Source organism: Alligator sinensis, unplaced genomic scaffold (genome assembly GCF_000455745.1).
Source record: "Alligator sinensis unplaced genomic scaffold, ASM45574v1 scaffold169_1, whole genome shotgun sequence".
Classification (NCBI taxonomy): domain Eukaryota; kingdom Metazoa; phylum Chordata; order Crocodylia; family Alligatoridae; genus Alligator; species Alligator sinensis.
The window spans coordinates 2,453,965-2,476,464 of NW_005841924.1; the positions used below are offsets into that span (position 1 = coordinate 2,453,965).

At 38.4% G+C, this 22,500-nt stretch overlaps 1 protein-coding gene across 1 annotated transcript in view; it reads left to right on the forward strand.

Annotated features, from left to right (window-relative positions):
* LRBA (LPS responsive beige-like anchor protein) overlaps nt 1-22,500 on the forward strand; it is a 621,066-nt gene that overhangs the window by 255,115 nt on the left and 343,451 nt on the right. The window contains 1 exon segment of the mRNA XM_025198536.1: nt 21,608-21,774. Within this exon segment, the coding sequence (XP_025054321.1) occupies nt 21,608-21,774 (167 nt within the window).

The following is a 22,500-nucleotide window of genomic DNA, read 5'->3' on the forward strand; positions in this document are numbered from 1 at the left end:
AGCAGCTCCCCAGAGCTGGGGCTGGCCGTGGCGTGCCAAGCAAAGTGGCCTCGCGTCCCATGCTTGGCACATGTGCTGGGGTTGCTGACCCCTGGTATAGGATCACAAGGAGCAGAAACAGGAGATAAATTAAATCTACAATACAGCCATTGTTTTGGTGGTACTGAAACACTCTGCTAACCAAAATAAGCATCTCTGCCATCTGCAGATAACATAAACTTGCATAAAAGTCATTTAATGTGGTTCCTTTTAAACTGGATGTTTGGCAGAGGTAATAATTATGCTCTGTTGTGCACCTGGAATATAGACCTGGGGTGAGAGCCTTATCTTTGTACTGGTTCCTTTTGTGTCCATAATGTTTTGCTGGTACTGGTAGCCTCTGCAGTGCCCTTGGAGTGATCAGATTGGACAAACAGCTCGTTACATCCAGGGTATTGCTAGAGTAAAGTACACGGGCCCAGAAAATGAGGGATGGAAATCTCTGTAGAATCCTCACCAAGGGGGTTTCATAGATAAGCTCCTTCATTGAGGAGTATCCAATGAAAATTGGATGTGCCAACATTGTGCCAAAAGGATGTTGCAGGATGCAATAGCATAAAATAAGAAGAAAACAGAAGATTGGGGAGACCACTATAATACCAGAAACAGAATACTTGAGATTCCTGAGGAAGATTGCCACCGAAACAGGGCCAGTAATACAGGATGGTTAGCAGCCAACTTGAGTTGGATTCTCTACTCCAAAAGACTTGCAGTTGAAAGCAAGAACAATGAGAGGAACTAACACTGGGAGAATAATAAAAAAGAAAAGCAAAGGTGAGGGCGATATTATTATGGTCATTAGGAAGGCGCACCTCCATCTTGAAGGCAAGGCTCCCTGCTTTCCCCCTAAGGTAGAGTCTATTGTTTGTCATATTAAAGAAATGGGTTTTGTGATGCCGTTTAATTATTTCTAAAAATGTAAAATCCTAGGAATATATCTATAAACACATTTGGAGCTGTATACAGTAAATAATCAGATTGACAAGATTTCAGTCACTCTTCAGTTGTATTGCCACTGCATTTGGGAAATATTTTTTTTCTTTCCTCCTTTGATGTTAGAGTAGACTTTTTGTTAAAGGCTTCAAACCTTTCTTGAAATGACTGACACAGATTGTTTGTTTGTTTTTAATAGTTGCTATTTTCCTCCTCAACTAAGAACTGGATATATTTTATTTTTCTTAATTACAAATATATGCATGCTCTTAAAAATCATCTTTAAAAAATACAAGAAGCACTAAAGCAGAATAAAATTAAACAAGAAAATAATTGTTAACTTCAATATGTATAAGTAAGATACTCTCTTTGAATGTAGAAGTGAAAACATCAAAATCATTCTGAAACAAATTTGGAAAATGCGATAAGAAAGGCCAGTTCAGCTCATGCAAATATACAGCAAATTGAAATAGTGCTATAACAAGAACTGTAGGTACCGTTTTTTCTAAAAACAAAAAGGTTAATAATGCAATTTTTTAACAACATAGATTATAGGCACAACATATTCAACCAGTTTTTATAGTTCCAGAATTACTGGAAACATGTATGTCTTTAGATTCTTCCATCAAAATATAAGGAAGTGAATTATTGAAAAGATAAAAATAAATTTTTTTGCTTTCTGTCAGAGTTCATATCCACAGCCAACCTTGATAGAAGACCAGAATGATTTAGACAAGTTTGCTTTGGAGATTCATAACATATGCTTGCTGGACAGAATTGAGTTATCTCTGCTCTGGAGAGTAAGTTATTGTAGCAGGAGCTGACAGAGATGAAGATAACTGAGGGAAATTCAATTACCTTTTAGTGTTTTCCTTCTAATAGGATTCTTAATGTGAAAAAGATCCTTAGATGATGCGCCTCTGCTGCATTGTGAGGTCTGCTTTGATACCTGCATCTAGCATAAAATGAACTCTCCTTTCCAGGCCTTCATTAAGGATGAAATATGCAGCTGCTTGTTAAACATGGTGTTGTGTTGGATCAAAACTATTCAATCTAGTGTCACTTGTGGTCCAGATTCATTTGGCACTATCCAGCTACTATCCAGTAGCTATGGCTGTTTACCTAAATGCAATTTCATTTTTTAAAGTACTGTTTTTATGTGAGAGACTTTTTAGGGCAGGGGGTAAAGAAGGATGTCACAAAACTAATACGTTTTCGACATGCAGTTGTATTTTTTTCCCATTTATTTCCTTTCTGTATTCTTAATATAATTTGCTTGACTTTTCATATTTAAAACTCTTTGACTGCAAATGTTGAGTATGAGGAGATGATTTTTAGCTGTTCTGGCATGGCCCAAAAGGTTTAACTATTAGTAGATTTCAAATGAAATCCTTGTAGTTCAGTATAGCAGTAAACTGGCCCATATGACTGGTCTTGCTACGTTATATTAAGGTACATTTTAGCTAAATATTAGGATCCTTACTTTGGGATGAGGGTTTTTCAATGAGATAAACCTAGAAGCTAATTAAATAATATTAACATTTGCACATTAACTGCCTGCCCCATGAAGTATGGAATTGTTTGAATATTTCCCATCTTTTAACAGCATACTAAGTAGAACTGCGTAAAAGTAAAATACATATAACTCAACTTCATTAATATTCAAATAATGTTACTATTTACATGGCCGCTTCCTTTAAAGCATGCATATCTTTCATGCCCTCCAGACATTCATAGGATGGAAGGGAAGAACATTTTCCTTCACATGTCCAAATTGAAATCCACTGCCTGAAAACATGCCAGAATGGATCCTAAAACCAGAGAATGTCTCATCTGTGCAAGACTATTGCAACTATACAATATGCCAGAAATCACTTAGAAATTTTCTAATCTACTCATGTTTGGTTCAGTGAAAGCACAGATGAGATGCAACTTCTCTATCAATTTAATTGTGACTAAATTATTATAAACATAGACACTCTGATATTAAAACTGAGACATCTAGGCTTGTCTTTCTAGATACTCTGTGTATTTTGACTTAACAAAGATTGATACATGCAGACATTACCAATGTTTATGGAACTTTTTTAAAACAAAAAATCATATTTTTCACTTGGAGTCACAGCAGGAGTACCTTGGCTAGAAGAGAAAAAGCATGATCCATGCTGAAATGCTTTCTTAGACATTTACAGGTGACCATTGTTATTCTCTTCCTCATACATGTTTAAGAAAAAATATTCTTTGTCATCCTTTGTGAGGTATGCTATAAGTGAAGTCGTGTGCAAAATCTTGAACTTTGCTAACTAAATATAGTTAGTGAGCTGGTCTCCTCTCTCTTTTTAAGGGCTGTAGGCTCAGGTCTTCCCAAAGAATGCTCTGCTCCCACCACAGTAACATGTAGTGTTTGCTGTTAGTGTAGATCGATGGGGTGCAAAAGGATATATAACTTAAAGAGTAACTTTTTAGGTCGGCATTTAGTAAATTAGCATTGTTCAGATGTTCCTGTTGAGTAAATTTGTCCCAGTTCAGCTTCTACTTTCTACAGGATAGAAGTGCACAAATTAAACTGTTACCATGCATCAACTGATCCACGGTAAGTCCCTCCCTATGCCCCAATTTAGCACAAGTTGTTAGTCTGTAAACTAGACTAGCACTCTAAAGGAATGGATAAAGTCTTTTGTTTGGCTGAAAACATGAGTTCAATGTCCTCACAGACTCCACAAAATATATTTTATTTATGCAAGTGATGGTTACAGGCTTTCTACCTTATACATAACCATGGTGGCTTTCAAAACCTTAAAAAAATATATTTTTTTGTAGTAACAATGAGCCATGTTCTTCCACCTTCTTTTCTTCATCCAAACCGATGTTTCTTCAGGGGTTATTTTCAGAATGAAATGGCCTGTTAATCTTCCCTCTCCTAGCTAGCCAACCAAATAAAAGGCCAAAAGATGCATCAAGAGATGCTTTGGCCACAAAAAAGGAAACTCTGCTATGACTGGTCCCAACCTACAGATCCTCACTGTCAGGGGAGAAAGCCAAATGAATTACAAGATCCTCAGCTTTCCTCTCTACCGATTGATCAAAGTTCACTGCAGGGTCAAATCCCAAAACTGCTCAGTCCCTCTGCCATCTGCCCCTAGGCCAGTTCCAAGTTCTAGAGTCTTATCCTTCATTCTTAAGTTAATAACCCAATCATTTGTCAGGGAATTCATCATCCTTAAAGGTACTCCTTTTTCCTAGATTAGAAAGTCTGGATTCTCTCAAAATATTCCCATTTACTTCTTTTCCAATTATATGTCTGATACTGAAGAGTGCCAGTGTTCAGGGTGTCCCCATTTTTTCCTCTTGTGGATAAGTGGCAAGACATTTCGTTTTTAAAAATACTTGATTCCAGTAGAATTCTAACAGATGGTTATTGGGAAGATTGCTTAACAGGATTTTTAGGAGGTTTCCACATCCTTCCTTCATTCTCCGTCCAACTGCAAGAAATGGTAAGACCAAGAGGGAGCAAAGGGGAGAGTGTGACAAACCCTATGCTGATAAAACATTGGGGTGACCCCAGAAACCAAGCTTCTCCCCTCTGTTGTGCTGCATGTCTTAGGGGATATACGAGATATTGCTCCTGGGATGATTTCTTACTCCTAGACGAGCTTAATCTCCCTCACCCTGGACTAGACCTTCGCAGCTCCAGTGGAGGAAGCTCTGCCATTCTTTGAGGTTATCACCCTGGGTTTGCAAAAAGAAAACAGATCTCCCCTTCTGAGGAAGAGGGAATACCTGAAACATCAATCACTGTGGGATTATGCTTGCCACAGATGATCAGTAAGGGAAAACAGGAAAAAGGATTTATTCCAGGAAAAAAGACACACAAGAAAAAGAAATTATCGTTTGAGAAACAGATAAGAGAAAAGTAAAAGGTCAAAAATACAAATTCTCACCCTGCTTCTCTATTTAGAAACAGCTCTAGAATAATCCTTTCTGACTAGTGATTTTCCTGCAGATGGCTTCTCTTAGCTAGTGTCTTGCCAGCTAAAAGACTCCTTCAGCTTGTCTCAGCTGAGCCCTAGATGGATTCCATAAATCTGGGCCAGAAAACTTCCTTCTTCCTTAAGGATTTGCTGCACCCATATCTGTTCTAAGGCACATACTTTTATACCTTTGACACCTCCCTTTAGTTTTTGGGGAGAGAGACTATTGTGTGGATGAGCTTCCTCTTTCCATCTGGATATGACTGAAGGGGGGTGCCTTCATCTTTGTGTCACTCCCCGTTCCAGACAAACGCTTTTGGGCCAATTGGCCATTTTTTTTTTCAATCCAAATGAAGCATAAACATGATCTTCTCTGAATGAGAATAGCTGTTGTTTCACGAACACCCTTTGTCACCATGCTGTCTAGCCTAGCACTTGGGGTCTCTACTTGGTGTGAGAAGAGCTAACTACCCCAATAATTACAACAGCTATTTTTTTTCAACTACATACTGTCACCACGCTGTTTGACCCAAGATGCATACCAACCGGATAGCCTGTGGGTATGTGCTAAATATCTTAATCCCATAGCTTCCAGTTAATCATGAAATTTAAAAAGTACATTTATATCAAATGCTATAACACATGCAGATGACACAAAATGCAAAAACTGAGCGCAGCTTAATACTGGCTATAAATAGATACCAAATACTGGAATAAATCCAATTTGGGAGAATATCGACATATGCCACATGGTGAGCCTTAAAGGGAACTTGTTTTTGGGGTGAATCTCTGACAGAGTATTGAATTATCCTAAATAGGGGTCTTACTTTCTAGAGTTAATGGCAATAAAGTAATGTAACTGCTTTCCTTGATTGGTTGCATAGTATGTGTCACATCAGGATGTGGGTGGCCAGGTCTGGGCCGCTTGGGGATTGAGGTGCTGAGGTCAAAACAGGTTAGAAAGCCAGGAGGTGAATCTGAGAGCAGTGTCTAAGAGTGAGGCAAGTAAAAAAACAAAACTGGAAGATCAAACAGAGAGCCAAGTCCAAGGGCAAGCAGCACCAAGAAGCTTGGAGATCAAATGGAGAGCGGAGCTAAGAGCAAGCCAGAGAGAAGAGTGAAGTAGTCTCAATTCAGATTGAGCCCTGGTGCCTGAACATTTCCTGTTCCTGTACAGAGGTTTATATGGGGTAAGTGGAGGGTTGGTAGACCCTAACTAGCCACTCCAGTGATGGGGATAGGCAGAAGGTTAGGCTCTGCTGGAGGCTTCAGGCCAGCTTTGCCCAGTCTGGGTGGTCAACCATGGGGTGGAAGGCCTGGATGAGTGGCCCTGTTGGCCAAGCCAAGATCCCAGGTTCAAGACTGCAACCTGACAGTAAGTAAGTAAGATTATTGTACAAACCCTGAGGCTTGTGACATATTTAAATTGTTATTCCTTATGGGCCATACACTAACAAGTCAAGACAGACACAAAGCTAGAGTTTTCTCACTGTAGAAAAATTTTGGTGTCATTAGCTTCCAGTGAGTTATCTTGTCATCTCTTTATCTGAATTTCACAGGTCTTTTGGTCTTATGCACTGTGATTATGTCTTTCACAAGAGTCCACATAAGAAAACTTCAGGAATTTCTCCTATATCTGGAAGTACTAACCAAAAAGAGGCAAAGGGAAGTAAATCATCCAGTGACTGAGTTCTTGTGATGTTAGCATAATCTTTTCACAATCCAAAATCATGACCACAGATGTTAGTCTTTCAGGATGAGGAGCACTCCAGGGACACAAAGAATGTGGTCTGGGTCAGAAGTTCTTGATTATATCTTATTTGAGGAGTCATGAACCTTATTGCAGGATATGTACTCCAGAGTTTGTTATAGGATGGTAAATGCTTCCATCAGTATGTCATAGAAGATTTGCTTTTTCCTTTTTTTTGTGCCAAACCTAGGCATTCAGAAATAGCACTGGAGCTTTCTGGATGTTAAAACAAATGTTAAGTCTTATTTTATTTTAACAGAACCATCTCTTTCAGGATAACATTGGTGGGGAGAGTGGAGTTTCCTCCCTCTCTGTGTTATCCCCACTCCCCCAGTCCTCTGGAAAATCAGAGCTGAAGAAAGTGTCTAGAAATGGTTGTAATACCATGGAATCTGGTATTTAGAACTGATTTTCCTGCCCAAGAAAAGTTTGTCATCTTGGTTCTAGCCATTCTTCATTGGCTTCTAGTATGCCCTGTTTGAAAGCTTGGTGCTTGGAAGTTAGACATGCACAGAGATTGAAGTGGTAGAAGCAATTTTAGTGTTTAGGAAGCTTCTTACTATCACCAGAAGATACCTTTTTTTTAGCCTAATGAATGTATTGGTGCGGAGACAGAGGGATGGGAGAGGAAATTCTGCTAGTGTTACCATAAGTGATACTGGAGATTTTGCTATTAGGAATTAATAAGGGTGGCCCATTGACCACTTGCAGAGAAAGGGTGAGCAGTGTTGCTACCTGTGGTCAGCATGAGGGTTCCAGTGGGGTCACTCTCATTGCTTAGACTAAATTTTTCAACAGGGTGAAAACATGTGGTATGTCAGTGCATTCCACATAAAAATTGTTTATGGTAGCTGAAGTCTGTATCACCGTATTTTCTCAAATAACAGATCTCCTTGATTATAAGACAGTCCCCCAATAATTAGATTCTGTATATGAAAAATGTATACATTTGTTACAATTTTCTAGGTATAGAATCTGATTATTGGAGTTTCCTGTGAATGTGTCCCTCTCCCATTGCTACAGCAGGGAAAATAAATCGGATCGGGGGAAGGGGGACAGTAGCTCCTTTGCTCTCTGCTTCCCCTCAATACCCCCCAGGCAGCCCTTGCCCCCTCTCCTTACTGTCAGACTTTATTCTCCCTGAGCACATAGACGTGAGGAGCAAATTTGAAAACAATAACCTTGAAATTTAAATATGGGTATAGCAATTTGCATATACTACCCATAAATTTAGTTTATCCAGAATTGATGCATATTACCTTTTTAAAACTGCGAAAAGTTTTAACACAGGTGCTCCATAAACACACTTCTGAATAGCCCTTTGGCACCTACTTACATCTAGTATAAACTATGCATGGTATTAGTCTACAGCCAAAAGGCTCATGATTTACTATATAGTTCATTGGCCTGAGCCCCACCAGTCAACAGCATTTCAAGCCATGATGACCCCTCACCTCAGCACTGCTGAGTGTGTGTGTGTGTGTGTGTGTGTGTGTGTGTACTCCAGATACTATCTGCCCCCCTCCCCCCCAATATCCATGTGCTAAGTAGCCCCCACTCATGACTGGAATAGGGTGTTTTTGTCCTGAGTCCTGGGATGCTTAAAAAAATGTATACGCAGATGAGGTGCAGAGCATCCTGGTCTGGTTTCACTTCATGGAGGGTGGGGCCATGCTAATCATGTGGGCCAGGATGAGAGAGGAGGTGACAAAGAGAGCAATATCATGGTTCACCATGAATGGAAAAAGAGTCAACGGAGAGGGGAATTGCACTTAATGAGTACTACCATATGTTTTATTTAGATGGGATATGGTAATCTAGCCCATGTTTGCCCAATGTGTGCCATGTGTTTTATAGTTTTGCTCAGTGTTAGCTACATTTAATCAGCTACATAGTTGGTTTCAGTTGCTGAGCACATGCTACTTTTAATAATACAATTATTAATAATATGGGTCATTTTACAGAGTTATACAGTTCATCTTAAGCAAGGGCCAATAAAATAATCTTACCATAGTTTAAAGAAAGTTTCAGAAATGCTTATTTTTTTAAGTGCTGTTTTTCTACCTATTAAGTAACATTCCTTGAATCCTACTTGAAAGAGAGAAATGTATTGAAAGTAATATACTTTAGAAATCTCTTTAAAAAATCCTGTTTCTGTACCTATCATGAATTGCTAAATCATTATTTTGTGGTTTGCCAGGTTAGAAATAATAGTCTTGAAAAGTATGGGACCTTGTCTAACTGGTCACATGGTATGGGATTTAAATCAGTTGCTTATCCAGGACAGAGTACTTACAAAGCATTTATCACATTGTAGAGAAATCTCATGTCTTCATTGCGGGGAGGAGAAAGGAATGTTTTTTTGGCAAGTTGGTTTTGAGTCTCAGGTGTTCAGAACCACTCAGATTTGGAATATAGAATGTAACAAAGTCTGGTGCAGTTTATAATGCAGATTGCAGTGTGTCAGATGGATATCACCTGTCTACATGATTTGGTATTAATATAAAGTTTATTTACATAATGCTGTACTGCATTTTCCCCTCGTGCATTCTTAACTATATTGCCAGTAGAAAGGAAGTTAGCCAGCGATTGCAGCAAATCCCAGATTCTTGATGAGAAGTAGGAGGATTTCCCATACTGCTAGGCTATTAATTTTCACAATTGAAACTGCATCATAGTAATAATTAAAATTAATTTTTAAAATTTTCATGGAAAAGTTAATGAAATGAAACTATACAGAATTGCACCATTTTTATGCATCTAATTTTTTTCTACCCTACCTTTATGTAGACATTTATGAACCTGGTTTACATCTACTATAGCGACACTGCAGTTCCACTGGTCAGTAAAAACACATTTCCATTACTGTAAAAAAAGATCACACCTGACAAGAACTTCAGAGCTTTACTTTGACATGAATTTCAGTACCTTAAAGATTCAGCATTAGTAAAACCCTTTTTTTTTAAGTTAATGGAATGCTTCTGTCTCATACCCATATTGTCTTTATGCAAATAACTGCATTTAAAGGCTCTTATTGATTTTGAAGGTAGATTGAATTTAGCTCCCGCTTCCCAATTTAGAAAAGTTTAAAACTGTTAAGGACCATTTCCATTGTGAGGCTGCTTAGCTTTTTGTACTGTACTCTTAGAGGAAAGACCCATTCATGCTAGTTTAGAACAGAGCTTTAAAGTCTGAATACTCTAATTTTACATACAATCCACTACATTTTCTTTCCTGGTGAAAAAATTTCTCAATGCGTCTCTTAAGGTGTATTTTGGCAATATTATTTGTGTTTACATCAGTTTTGGGTCTTTTTTTTTTTTTTTGAAGCACATTCTGTCAAGAAGGTATAGGCCCAAATTTGATTTTTTTTTTTTTTCAAGGATGTTGGGCACTGTTATATCAATAAAAAGCTGTTTACTTTTTCTATTTCTCTATTGCGCTGAAATTGCAACAACATTATGTCAATGCATTAGAAGCAGAAACAAACCAGGATCTGCCCTGTTCAGATTCACATTAGTTGGAATGAAATGTGAAAATGTAGGCTATTGGCATAAATACCAAAATAAATCATCAATTATATAATGCTTATCACCACTTATGTTTCAAAATATACAAGCTAAGTGCAGACGGTCAAAAAACCTGAGGCTGAATTGATTCAGTCTTTGTAGTTTAGTCTAATCTGTGTAGATTGAACTGATAAGCAAGTGAACAGACATTCACTTTTGATTCCGGTAATGCAGTTACATGCTTGCAGTGGCCCAGGCCAGAAGCCAGGGGGTGTTAGAGCATGTATGTATTAAATATACATACTGCAAATAAAAAACTTAAATTGTGTATATTGTTGGAGTGATATTGTAGCCATGATAACCTAAGATAAATGTGAAACAAATTTTTGTGGGTGATATGTTTTAAATTATACAGTTGGTCCAATGAAAGATATCTCCCACAATTCCTTGCCTCTTCCCCTGGTAAGCAGTCATTCTAAAACCCAGTCTTTCCAATACAAATAAGTTTCACAATGAATGCTGAATGTCAAGTATCTTAGAATCTTATGCAAATCCTTCTGCATTTATCTTCTACACGTTTTACTTGTATATTCTATAGGCTAATTACAGCGAGTCAAAAAGCCCAAGGCTGAACCGATTCAATCTTTGCAGGTTACTCAAAGCTGCATAGATTGAACTGATAAGCAAGTGAACAGACATTCATATACCTTTGATTTTGGAAATGCAACCATGTGCCTGCAGTGGCCTCAGCCAGAAGTTCGTGGGGGTGCTAAATCACACCATCTTGCTCAGCTGGAACAGACAGCTTGAGCCAAGACTAGTCCATCCACCCTGCAAGGGAGGTGCAAAGTATCCTGGGATGCTGGGGGACTATGAGTTAACTTGAATCTGGAGGGAGTCTAGGGCAGAAGTTCAAAAAACTTCCTAGGCTTTAAGAAGGCCTTTGACACGGTTTCCCACCACATTCTCTTAAAAAAACTTGGTGACTGCAGCATTGATGCCTACACAGTCAGATGGGTGGCAAATTGGCTAGATGGTCACACCCAGAGGGTGGTGGTGAACAGGTCATTTTTGACCTGGAGGGATGTGGACAGTGGAGTCCCCCAGGGCTCAGTCCTGGGGCCTGTACTGTTCAACATCTTTATCAGTGATCTGGATGTAGGTGTGGAATGCACGCTGTCCAAATTAGCTGATGACACCAAGTTGTGGGGCAAGGTGGGCACCCTGGAGGGGAGGGACAGAATCCAGCTAAATATAGACAAATTACAGAGGTGGGCAGATGAGAATAGGATGGAATTCAATGCAGGCAAGTGCAAGGTATTGCATCTTGGGAGAAGGAACCAGAAACACACCTAGAGGCTGGGGAACACCCTTCTTGTCAACACAGTGGTAGAATGGGATCGTGGAGTCATTGTTGACTCCAGGATGGACATGAGCCACCAGTGTGAGGAAGTGGTCAGTTAGGCTAACTGCATCTTGTTGTGCATCTACAGATGCATCACAAGCAGGTCCAGAGAGGTGATCCTTCCCCTCTATGCAGCGTTGGTCAGGTCACAGTTGGAGTACTGCATCCAGTTCTGGGTGCCACACTTCAAGAGGGATGTAGGAATTGGGGGAGACTATTCCACCGGGCACCACCCGGGGTTGCTAGGAATAATGGCCACAAATTGTTAGAGAGAAGGCTCAGGCTGGACATCAGGAGACATTATGGTTAGGGCTGCCAGGCTCTGGAATGGGCTCCCGAGTGAGGTGGTGATCTCTCCTACCTTGGGGGTCTTCAAGAGGAGGCTGGACGGATATTTGGCTGGGGTGATATGACCCTGGCACCTGTTCCTGCCTGGGGCAGGGGGTCGGATCTGATGACGTGTTTAGGTCCCTTCTGACCCTAAGTACTATGATACTCTGAAACAGATTTAACCTAAATCAGTTAAGTCTGATACTACATCCATCCATGTTTATCTTAAACCAGTTTCAGGCATTTTGAAAGTGGTTTATGCGCACTGAACTTCTGTTGTGTTACAGATTGGAACTGGTTTCCGATTACTTAAACCAGTTTGTGTAGTTTCTGTCCCTAGCCATGGAGTCAATACGCTACCAAAACAGGTCAGGCCTTTTCTCACAGCCCCTACCCCACTGTCCTGTTTTATTTTTTCTTTCCTCCATATTTTTGTCTATTTCCTCCTAAACAGAAATATTTATTTAAAAAAAATCTACTCTTACAAAGATTAAATCTCCCCAATATTGTCTCAGTTATGTTTATCGTAAGTCAGAAATCAGGTAAGGAATGAGAGTTAGGATAGTTGCAGGTCAGCACAGCTGAGCATGTTATATTATAAATGGCCCTTTGAATAAATCCTGTCTAATCCTTTATCTTTTCTTTTATCTCCCCTCAGAGGTTCCTGACAACCATTTGAAAGTCCCTCTGACAGGAAACCAAAGCCCCTAATGCTTTTTCAGATTTGAAACTCTTAAAAACTAATCCAAACTTTCTCCAGATACAGCTGGACACGGAGTCATAATGTCACACACTGTGAAGTGATGTTTCTAAGTACATGGAGGAAAATGATTTGGGGATAGAAAATACCATGTTTGTCCTGTTTAGCAGTGGAGAGTTATTTGTATTGCTGAGGGCATGTGCCTAGGAGGGCAGTCAGAGTTTCAAGTTAGAGAAGCCGGAAGGTCCCAGACTAATTCACTTAAAGCCAGCCAAAATAACTCTTGGAGCAAGAAGCTAGTAGCTGGTGAAAGACAGATGGCAGTTTCCTCTTGTACTATGGATAGCCATTCTGATATTCATATCAATACACTTATGTGGTATCTTAATATTGAGGTCTGTCTAATTCTAAATACCATTTTAGTTCCACAAGAAGTATTGTTTAGAGATATTTACCAAATGTTGCACAGGAATGGAATGTGTGCTTGTTTTATTTTTCTGTCGATTGTATAGAATGATAGATTGATTCCTGTGTCTCCCCAAAAAGTCTTTGCCTCTTGTAGTATGATCACTTTCTCTACTCTCCCTCCCTCATCTCCTCCTATAGTCTTGGGAGCTGTTCAAAAAGATCAGTTATAAATGTGAAAGTTAACATAGTTGAGCAGTTTCCAACACAAAATCGTAAAGTAAACTTACTAAACTAATGTAGCAAACAGGAAACCAGGAATGGAAAGGTCCACATGTTAATTTGGAGAGAAACACAAAAGCTTATGCGTTACCTCTGACCCATTTCTCATATGATCCTGTCACCCACCTGTCTCGTGGTTGTCTTGCCGGGCATGCTGCAGAGCTATCTGAACTAGTTCTCTATAATTTTAGTTCCAGTATGGCAGCACTGTAGTCATTGTCTGTTTAGTTCTGCCACTCGGTAAAGCTAATCAACATTCCCACATGGAATCAACAGTCCACACTGGGGTGCACAAAGCATCTCAGTATGGCATCTCAACAAGGTGCCTTGGAAGTGTGTGTTGGTACATTTGTTTTGGGGTAGGTTGGCTGCCACCAACCTTTCTTTATCCACCCATGTGCCCATACCAGTCAGTATATTCTATAAAGTGAAATTTGTCCTTCAGTTAGCTTTTTAAAAACTTATGATACTACTTAAAGTATTACTTATTTAGAGGACTGCTAGGGTTGGAAAGTCAAACACTCAGAAGTTGTGACAGACCAGAATTAAGTGGGCTGGTGTAACCTTTAATTTAGCTGTTTTGTGTATGTGGATTATCAGGTAGTCTTTTTAATGATCGTATTTTATTTATGTATTTATTTTTAAATATAATTCCCCTATCTCATCCAGTGTACAGAATGGGTAATATGCAGGGAATGAAGAAGGCTTTTTGCTGTGTATAACAGTCTTGTTTGCACAAGTCTGAAGGGGTTTAGACAACGAGGCAGGAATCTCCTGGAAGAGAAATCTCATTAAGTGTGAACATTGAGAGTAAAGTCTGGTGCCCGACATTGGTAGATAATCCTGATGCTTCCACCTGCTAGAGGTGAACCTTCAGGCTCTTGGCTTGCATCAAGGTGGTAGCCTATTTTAAGACATAAACAATGTAAAGATGCAAACACCAGAGAAAGTGTCCACCTGGAAATGTTTTTCAGATTCAATTTAACATGTGCAGGAATCAATAAGGAAGTTCCCTTTGTAAAAGACAACCTGAAGGCAAGTGCAGAGAGAGAGATGGACCAACTATAGAGCAAGGGGCATTCAGGCCTGAGGGTGAATTATGCCAGGGTGGAAATGAAAGCCCATATAAATAAGAGTGAATTTGTGGAAGACTTTGAAGATGAGAATAAGGAGCTTGAATTTTATTTGGGGTGCCAATGAAAGGACGTGGAACAGGACTGAATACATTCCGAGCATTGGAAGAACAGTGTTTTAACAAGAGAATTCTGGGAGGAATGATGCAGTAAGATCTATGTAGGCACAAGCCTGATCTTTGTATGCAGCCTGAAAGAACTACTGCCCTACAAATAATAATGAGGTAGACCAGACCAAAGGATCTGATTTTGCAGTAGTAGAAATTAAAATGTGAATGGAGATGTTACAGAGAGGAGGGGGGAAGGAAGGGAAATGTAATCTAATTTGTAACTGGTCACTACTAACTACAACCAATACAGTTGTATGTTTTCTCTCGCTCAGAGCTGAGCCACTCATTTTAATATCTGCTTCAACTCTTCTTGGTTTTGATTACTTTATTTACCCTATTAAGTTCTGCTGGCATGCAGCATGTAACTTCCATTAAGGTTCTGCACTTACCCAGTTTGTTGCTGAGTTTACTAACATGTAATATTGTGTCGCTTACCCAAGGCTGCACTGCCCGCTCTGTTTTTTTAGTGAGGGGTGAACCAGAAATCTCTTGAGAATTCCAGCCATTTCTTTTCATTGCTAGCCCTAACGGCTGCCTGTGTTAGGGTTTTTCTAGTCTTGCTCATCTTTTTACTAATATGCATCTGGCCTGTTCTTTCCGTCTCTGAGAATTTTGTCATGAACAGACTGCATTTTTTTCGGTCTTAAGATTCATTTTTCATATTAAAAGCATGCTTTATATATATTTCTTAGAGAAGTGCTTGACTGTGAAATTATAAGGGTCTTCTGGAACAAATTTATAACAAGAGACAGTTAATTTAGATGCAGATTTTTTTCTTAATCTCCAAATCAGTATAAAGGATGGATAAATGAGGTTTGGAAACTGTAGGTTGTGCAGACAAGAAGCCATCACATTGTATTCAGTCCATTAAAACAAGAAGAAATAGAAGAGATACTTTGATAAGTGTTCTGCCTGTGTTAACCTTGATGGCTATTATCGGGGGGATGATGCTATATCTATTTCATTGGCTTAGGCTTTTTTCATGCTGAGAGAAATCAATACTTTGAGTCGTTGTATGACAGAGGCATCACTTCAGAATTGAAGGTGGCTGTCAGACATTGTCATTGGTTGACTTTTGTTCGCTATTGAGGTTTTAAGCTTTCATTTTTCTAAGTCTTATTCAGGAGTCTTTGTAAGATTTCCCTGGGTAGCATTTTTTTTAGTCCAGACTTTAAACCTGAGGTCAGGGGTCAAGTGCAAAGATCCTTGAAAGTGGAAGATTGAGGAGTTCCTTCATTTACTAAAATGTCCTTATTTGAAGGAAATTTGCATTAGCAGCACGAGACTCCGTTGTCTCCTGGATGACTTTTCCTCTTAAATGACACCCTCTGGGACAGGCTGTTCATGATACCAGTAATTTTGAGTCAAATTAAGCAAAGGGACTGGCATACTTCAAAATGCTTAGTGAAAGCTCTGTGGAAATTTGAAGTTCAGACAATAGACTGAAAAAATCGTATTTAAAAAAAAATCCTATCTGCTATCAAATACTATTAAACTCAGAAGTAGTTTGTGAAATATTATACATCATTTTAGAAATTGTAGTGGTTCATATGTTAATGTGTACACGAAATGTTTTACTTTCAGCTCTGTTTTGCATATTTTTCTATAAACTGAGCCTGAGGTTATCTTATTAAAATATCAGAAAATCTCATTCTCCACTGAAGTAGGGGCAGGCAGGGAAGCTGGACAGATTCACCATGACAGTTGTTGGCAACAATCTTTCTGCAAGCAGAATAAACTTCTTGCTTCTCCATTTTCTCCCCTCATATGACTTTGCTTCATTATGGGTATGGTTCTGAAATCCTCTCCTCAGCATCTCTGCGGTCTTCTTACATTGGGCCTTTTCCTAAACCTACCACTCAAAACAAAGTACTGTTTGAAGCGTGGAAATGGAAAGCCCTGATTCAGTTGCATAGTTACATGTTTGTCATCTTGCCTATGATCACATCAGAACTCTGTGGGGCACATATTGCACACATTAGTATGTCATCCATTAGAACCAAGGAAGTAGATATCTAATGAATTTTATCTTTTTTTCTTTTTTAAAAGAAACTTTACAACCAGTCTGACTTTGAACATTTTCATCTTGAATTATAAAGTTAGATTTTTCTTTTCAGAAAAAAAATTAAGCATAATAGATAATTTGAGTATGACCATATTTATCCAAAATCAATGTGACTTTGGAGTTAAGACAACCTTAAATAATTGGATTCTAAACATGGAAAATTTATAAATATGCTATCATTTTCCATGTTTAGAATATATTTTTGAATATATATATCTTAAATGCATCCCCTCACTGCTACAGTAGGGCAAGCAGCAGCAGAGGAGCTGGTGCCCGGGGAATCAAGTGTGGCGTTACCCTTGCCACCCACTGCAGTGCCTGTACCCCCTGCTGCCTTCCCCCTTGCTGCCTGCCGCTCCTTGCACTCCTCCCGCTTGCCCCTCCCCATAACTTGCCCCACTTCCCCCGCCCACCTCTTCCCCTGCTGCCACCACCACTTAAGTTACAGCCGGACTGGGGCTGGAGGCAGCACATGCTCTGTGCTTTCTGCCAGAGCTACAGGGGAAAAGTAAGCAGGGGTGGTAGGGAACAAATATTGGGAGCAGAGGCTGAGAGAGACAGGTAGCAGGGTTTCAGATTTGGAGTTGCAGCCACAGCTGCTTCTCCCTGCTCTGACCCCCTGCTTGTATGTGAATCTAAGATGAGAGGCTTTCCTGTATGTTAAATGGGGGAAGAATCTTGTCTTGGATTCAAGTAAATATGGTATTCATGACTTCTGAAATAGCTGCTTTTTCAAGTAGCATATTTGTTGGTCAACCACTGATTGGGCAATTGAATTTTGGCTGTTGATGCATGGCTTTTTTTAAAATAGTAAATCTTTAAAATAGTCACATGGCTTTGTGTGGCAATGTTGCCTACCCCTGTTCTCATTGTCTATTGACAATTATCCTAGATGGTTCTTGTCCCTGACAGAGAAATTCTTTATTTTCTAGTTGCAGGTTGAACAGATGTATGAGGTGAGGCATTTAGTACCTCTCCTATCATCCTTCAGAATGGCAATTTCATTGGGTCTCAAATGGCATGTCATACTTGAGAATATGTGATTTAGTCCAGTCCTAAAGTTCAACAGGAAAATAGGATTACTTGCTTTTCCAGTCTGTTTAAACTCTTTAAAAAATGTTTTCTGCAGTACTTTGCATAGGATAATATGAAGTTGAAAATCTGGGGAAGCTCATTTACTGCAAAGCTTGTGAATCAACAAATAATAGTTTTTGAGGGAATGTGCACCTGGGAGGTACATTGCTTTTAATTTATACTACTGTCTTAGTCTGGATTTGCACCAAAGGAACCATTTTCTGGCCAGTTTCTAAGATTTAAATAGGCTAGATTACAGCTGCCACTGAATATCAGTTATCTACTCTTTGTTAGGATGAGAGATGATTTACTAATTCTTCCAGTTTTTTTAATCTGACTGAGAACAGGAATTAAGTACTATCAACCTTAGTGAGAATCAGTGGAAAATAAAACTAAGTTGTAGAGGCTTAACAGGCTTGCTGAAACAAATTGCAACAGGGAAAAAAGACTACCTGGTAGAAGAGTAGATAATTTAGAATAGTTATATTGGCAAGGAACAAAAACTCGGTCTAAAGCAAAAGGGAAATTACTGCCATCTTTACAGTTATTCTGTAAGTGAAGGATAGAGAATAAGTAAAGGTATAAAAGCAAACGAAGATTTTTTAGATAAAAGGAAAACCATAGTTTTAGCATTGAAGTTAACCATCTATCTTAAAATGATTTTATTCAATAAAGAACAGATTCAATATCAGTCATGTTTATTTTAATCAGTTTTGCATTAAGTAGTGTACAAATTAACTGTAAGGGAAGACATCCAAGAAGACTCAGGCTAACATCAAACTGAATTTAGGGAAGATAAGATACCTAATACTTTGCTATGTTTTACCCTTTTCTGCTTATTTGACCTCATTCCCTCTTTCCACTTAGGTTTCAAATGTAAAATTTGTTACTTTTGGGGCACCTGCTAGGACTCTTTTTGGATGATTTTAAAGGACTCTATGGTAAATGATTTAGCATATACAACTCGAGAGAAACATTTCTGCATTTGGAACTTAGCCCAAATCAGTACTAAAATTTTGAAGTGTTGAACTGTTTAAAGGGTGTAACTGCATGTGAGGCTGTTCCAAACTCTGATATAGACCTGCCAATAGCCTCTCTTTGGCCAGAGTACTCCCAGGGTTTGAAAATATATCTTGTATCTGCAACTGTGGTTCTGGCTGCTATCCCAGGACTATGTGGCAGAACAAAGGCCTTTTTCTCTTTAAGACCATCTCTCCCACTTTCCTTATTTCCCCCCTGCTGACATTTCTAAAACTGAAGTAATCTAGAAAAACACTAGACTGTTCAGACCAATCTGGTAGTTGATGGCCTGACAACCCGCTAATCTGGTGAAATATTTCAGATGTTAGCAACTACACGTGAGCAGGTGCCAAACATCTAAGAGAACTCCAGCAGCTTCAAGGTCTTACTGACATAATGTAAACTGTTAATGAACTTGTTACACTTAAGATCCCTGCCTAGAGTAATGTCATAATTGTGGTGTTGCTGTATATTAAAGCCTATCAATTTCAAGCAGGATTTAGGGGGATTGCAAGCTCATTCATTTTAAAGCTCTATCAGGCTGTTCTGCTGAAAAGTAAACTCCTTGCTAGTTTTAGTCTTGTGACAGTTTAAAGCCATTTTCTTTTAAGTACATGCAAGTTGTCAGGAGGAGGGAAATGCCTGTGGGCGCTCTCTTCATATGAAAGTCATGTCTCCACACCAAATTCATTGTTGGTATTTAATAAAGAATGCATTCAAAATGGCATCATAAAGAGTTTTTTTAAGGAGGTACAAGTTCATTATATCTTTTACAAAACATTCTAGTTTGATTTCCATTTTATCATGTTTTAAGGTCAAATGTGACCTTAATGTTCTATAAAGAGACAGAGATTGATAATGGGGAAGGAATAACCCTCTAATGTGATTTATATCTATGGATTTTATGTCAGATATGAAAAGTTGCTGTTCAAATTGTAAAGGAGGATCCATTAAAGAGCACTTTAAAACATTTTACTACTTAGCTTACCTTGGACACTTGTTTTTAGAATTCTGCCCTTTCAGGCAACTTAAAAATAACAGCTTATCAAACATTTACAAAGTGCTGGTGAAGAGAATTCAAAATTGTCATGGGTGCAAGATAGGTTAATGTATTGGAGAAGACAGCTATATTTAAAAAGAGCTATAAAAATCTTGTGTAGTGTTTGTCATGACTTAGCCATCTTATTTTTTTGATGGGGAGGGGATGGTGGAATGCTGGGTTTAGGAGTACAAAAGGCAATTCCTGATAATGTTTCATTGAACTGCAAAGTCTGCTGCCTGTGCTTCACGCTTTCTGGATTTCTGTTCATCAGGTGAGCATTGTTCTGAGAGCTGGAATGGGGATATTCAAAATATATCAGGGAGAATTTACATGGAAATTTGTAATCCGTATATCTTATTGTTAAAACTGAAAGGTGTTTCCATTTTCTTTTCTTTTTTTTTCCATTAGTTCATTTTGACAATGAAAATGTCTGAAACACTGTGTTGAATTTGTTACTCATGGGCTTTTCCCCATACTTTTTAATCCTATTCATACTTGTTGCAATTAAGGCGATTGACTGATAAAATTAATCCTTTGTAGGTATCATAGTGCAAAGTTCCATCAAATGCTTTCTGTCAGGAAAGTTGTGATCGCTTAGCAAGTACCTAAACTTAGAAGAATTGTGCTAACATCTTCATTGGCTGGTCTTCACAACAAAAAGGCATTTTCTTTCTCTCTTTTTCTTTTCCAGACATTTGTATCCATTCTGCTAACTAGATCATAACATAATCCAATCATTGATAAAGGCTGAAGTGCTTTGTCTGACATACACTATCTGTAGAATTGCCAGGTGAAAACTGAGATTAGAAATGGGAAGTGTTGAGGTGGGGAGAAGCTTTCATTGCCTCTATCCATAATTATATCTGATCTGTATTTTAATTGGCTTCAGGCTCCAGGACTGTAAATTGGTACTTTTCAAGAGTGCTAAATTATCAATAACTTTTTTAAACGAAGAACAAAAGTAGCAGCAAGAACAAAAAAAATATTGTAGCAAAGAATCTTTCACCCTTTCATTTTTTGTGATTTAGTTCTTATTAATGGTTAGATTTGACTACTGTGAAAAATGCAATATTTTTATGCAGCTGATAAGGTACAGAAAGAAGAAAGGTTAGCTTTGCCATAACAGCCTGCTATTGTAACACAACCATAAACTAGAAGAACCATATCTACAGGTGAAAAGTGGCCTCAGTCTTTACATCTAGATAGTCTTTTGCAGCTGACATTTTGGGAAGGACGTTTCATGTAGTTAACAACCTTAAATAGCTAACAACCTATTTAGTGTTCTTTATTTGTGAGGCTTTACTTTAAAGACGTGAATAACAGTTAGGTGTCAATATGGGCTTGTGTGCTGAGAATGTGAAACTCTCTCTTCTTAGGTTTTACAGTTTCAGATTGATATAGATAGCAGTTAAATGGCCATTGAATTTGGGAGGCTTTGGGCATTTAACTGGTATATAATTCCTTTTGTAAATCTGTCCTTGTGTGTTATAATCACAGTCTCTTATTCTTCGAGTGTGATGGAATTGGTTGTGCCAAAATGTTTAATTTTGCTATCACATTAGTAATGTTTAAAAAAAATAGCTTGGGGGAGTACGTTGTAATGGTTAATGCAAATGGTTGGCCCAGGTTTTATAGTTGGCTTAGCTGTAGAGTTACTGTACCTGTGGACAATTGTTCTATACCTCAGTTTGCACATCTGTAAAGTGGGGATAATTCTTACCTCGAAGGGTTTTGCAAGACAAACTCAGTTTTTGAAAAGTGCTTTAAGGAGCTCTGTTGGATGGTGTTTGTAAATGTGTAAGATAGTAAAAAAAAATTAAAAAAAAATTTTTTTTTTAGTCACTGTGCGCCCAGTATTCTGCCGATAAACGAGAAGAAGAAAAAATGTGTGATCATTTGATTAGAGCAGCCAAGTACCGGGACCATATGACTGCAACCCAACTAATACAGAAAATTATCAACATTCTGACAGACAAGCATGGAGCCTGGGGAAGTTCTGCACCAAGGTAAAGATAGATTTTTTAAATAAAGATTTGGGTGCTGTGCAGGTATCCTAGAATGATTTGAATTAATGTCTTCAGGGGAGGTCAAGTCTGAAGGGAAACTAGCAAATTACAATAGGAATCTAAAACGTTTTGGAAGAGATGTTTTTACTTCAGTAGTCTGGTACACTTAGCGCTTACTCCATATCACTTTTTAGTGAGTCTTGTTTATGCAAAACAATATAGCTTAGTGACATCTTTTAATACAGTACTATTATCTTGATGTTTATCTGTAATTATAAAAATGCATTTTGCTTTCTTGAATGTAAATAATAACTTACAGAGCCAGTAAAGTACATGTTTAAAGCAACAACAGAACAAAACTTTCACATTTCCCACCTTTGTTTTGACTTTCCCTCCTTTATCACACCTTGCCAGATTCCATATTAGGATTGCATTACTTATTTAAAAATATAGATTGTTTTTATACCTTTATTCAACTATTTGTACCTAGACATCTCTAGAATATTTACTGTGGTTCAAGAATGGAATGGAACAATACAATTTTGAATAAAAAGTAATATCATATCCAATCTCTTTCTCTCATTAGACATGAAGATGCAGCCATTTTATGGGCTCTCTAAGGGGCAAAACAGCACTAAAATATAGCGAGTATGTTGTTGTTTTTGGGGAAGTCTCCATATATGGAATAATTATGTTAACACACCTGTTTAATTGAGTCTGCATAGG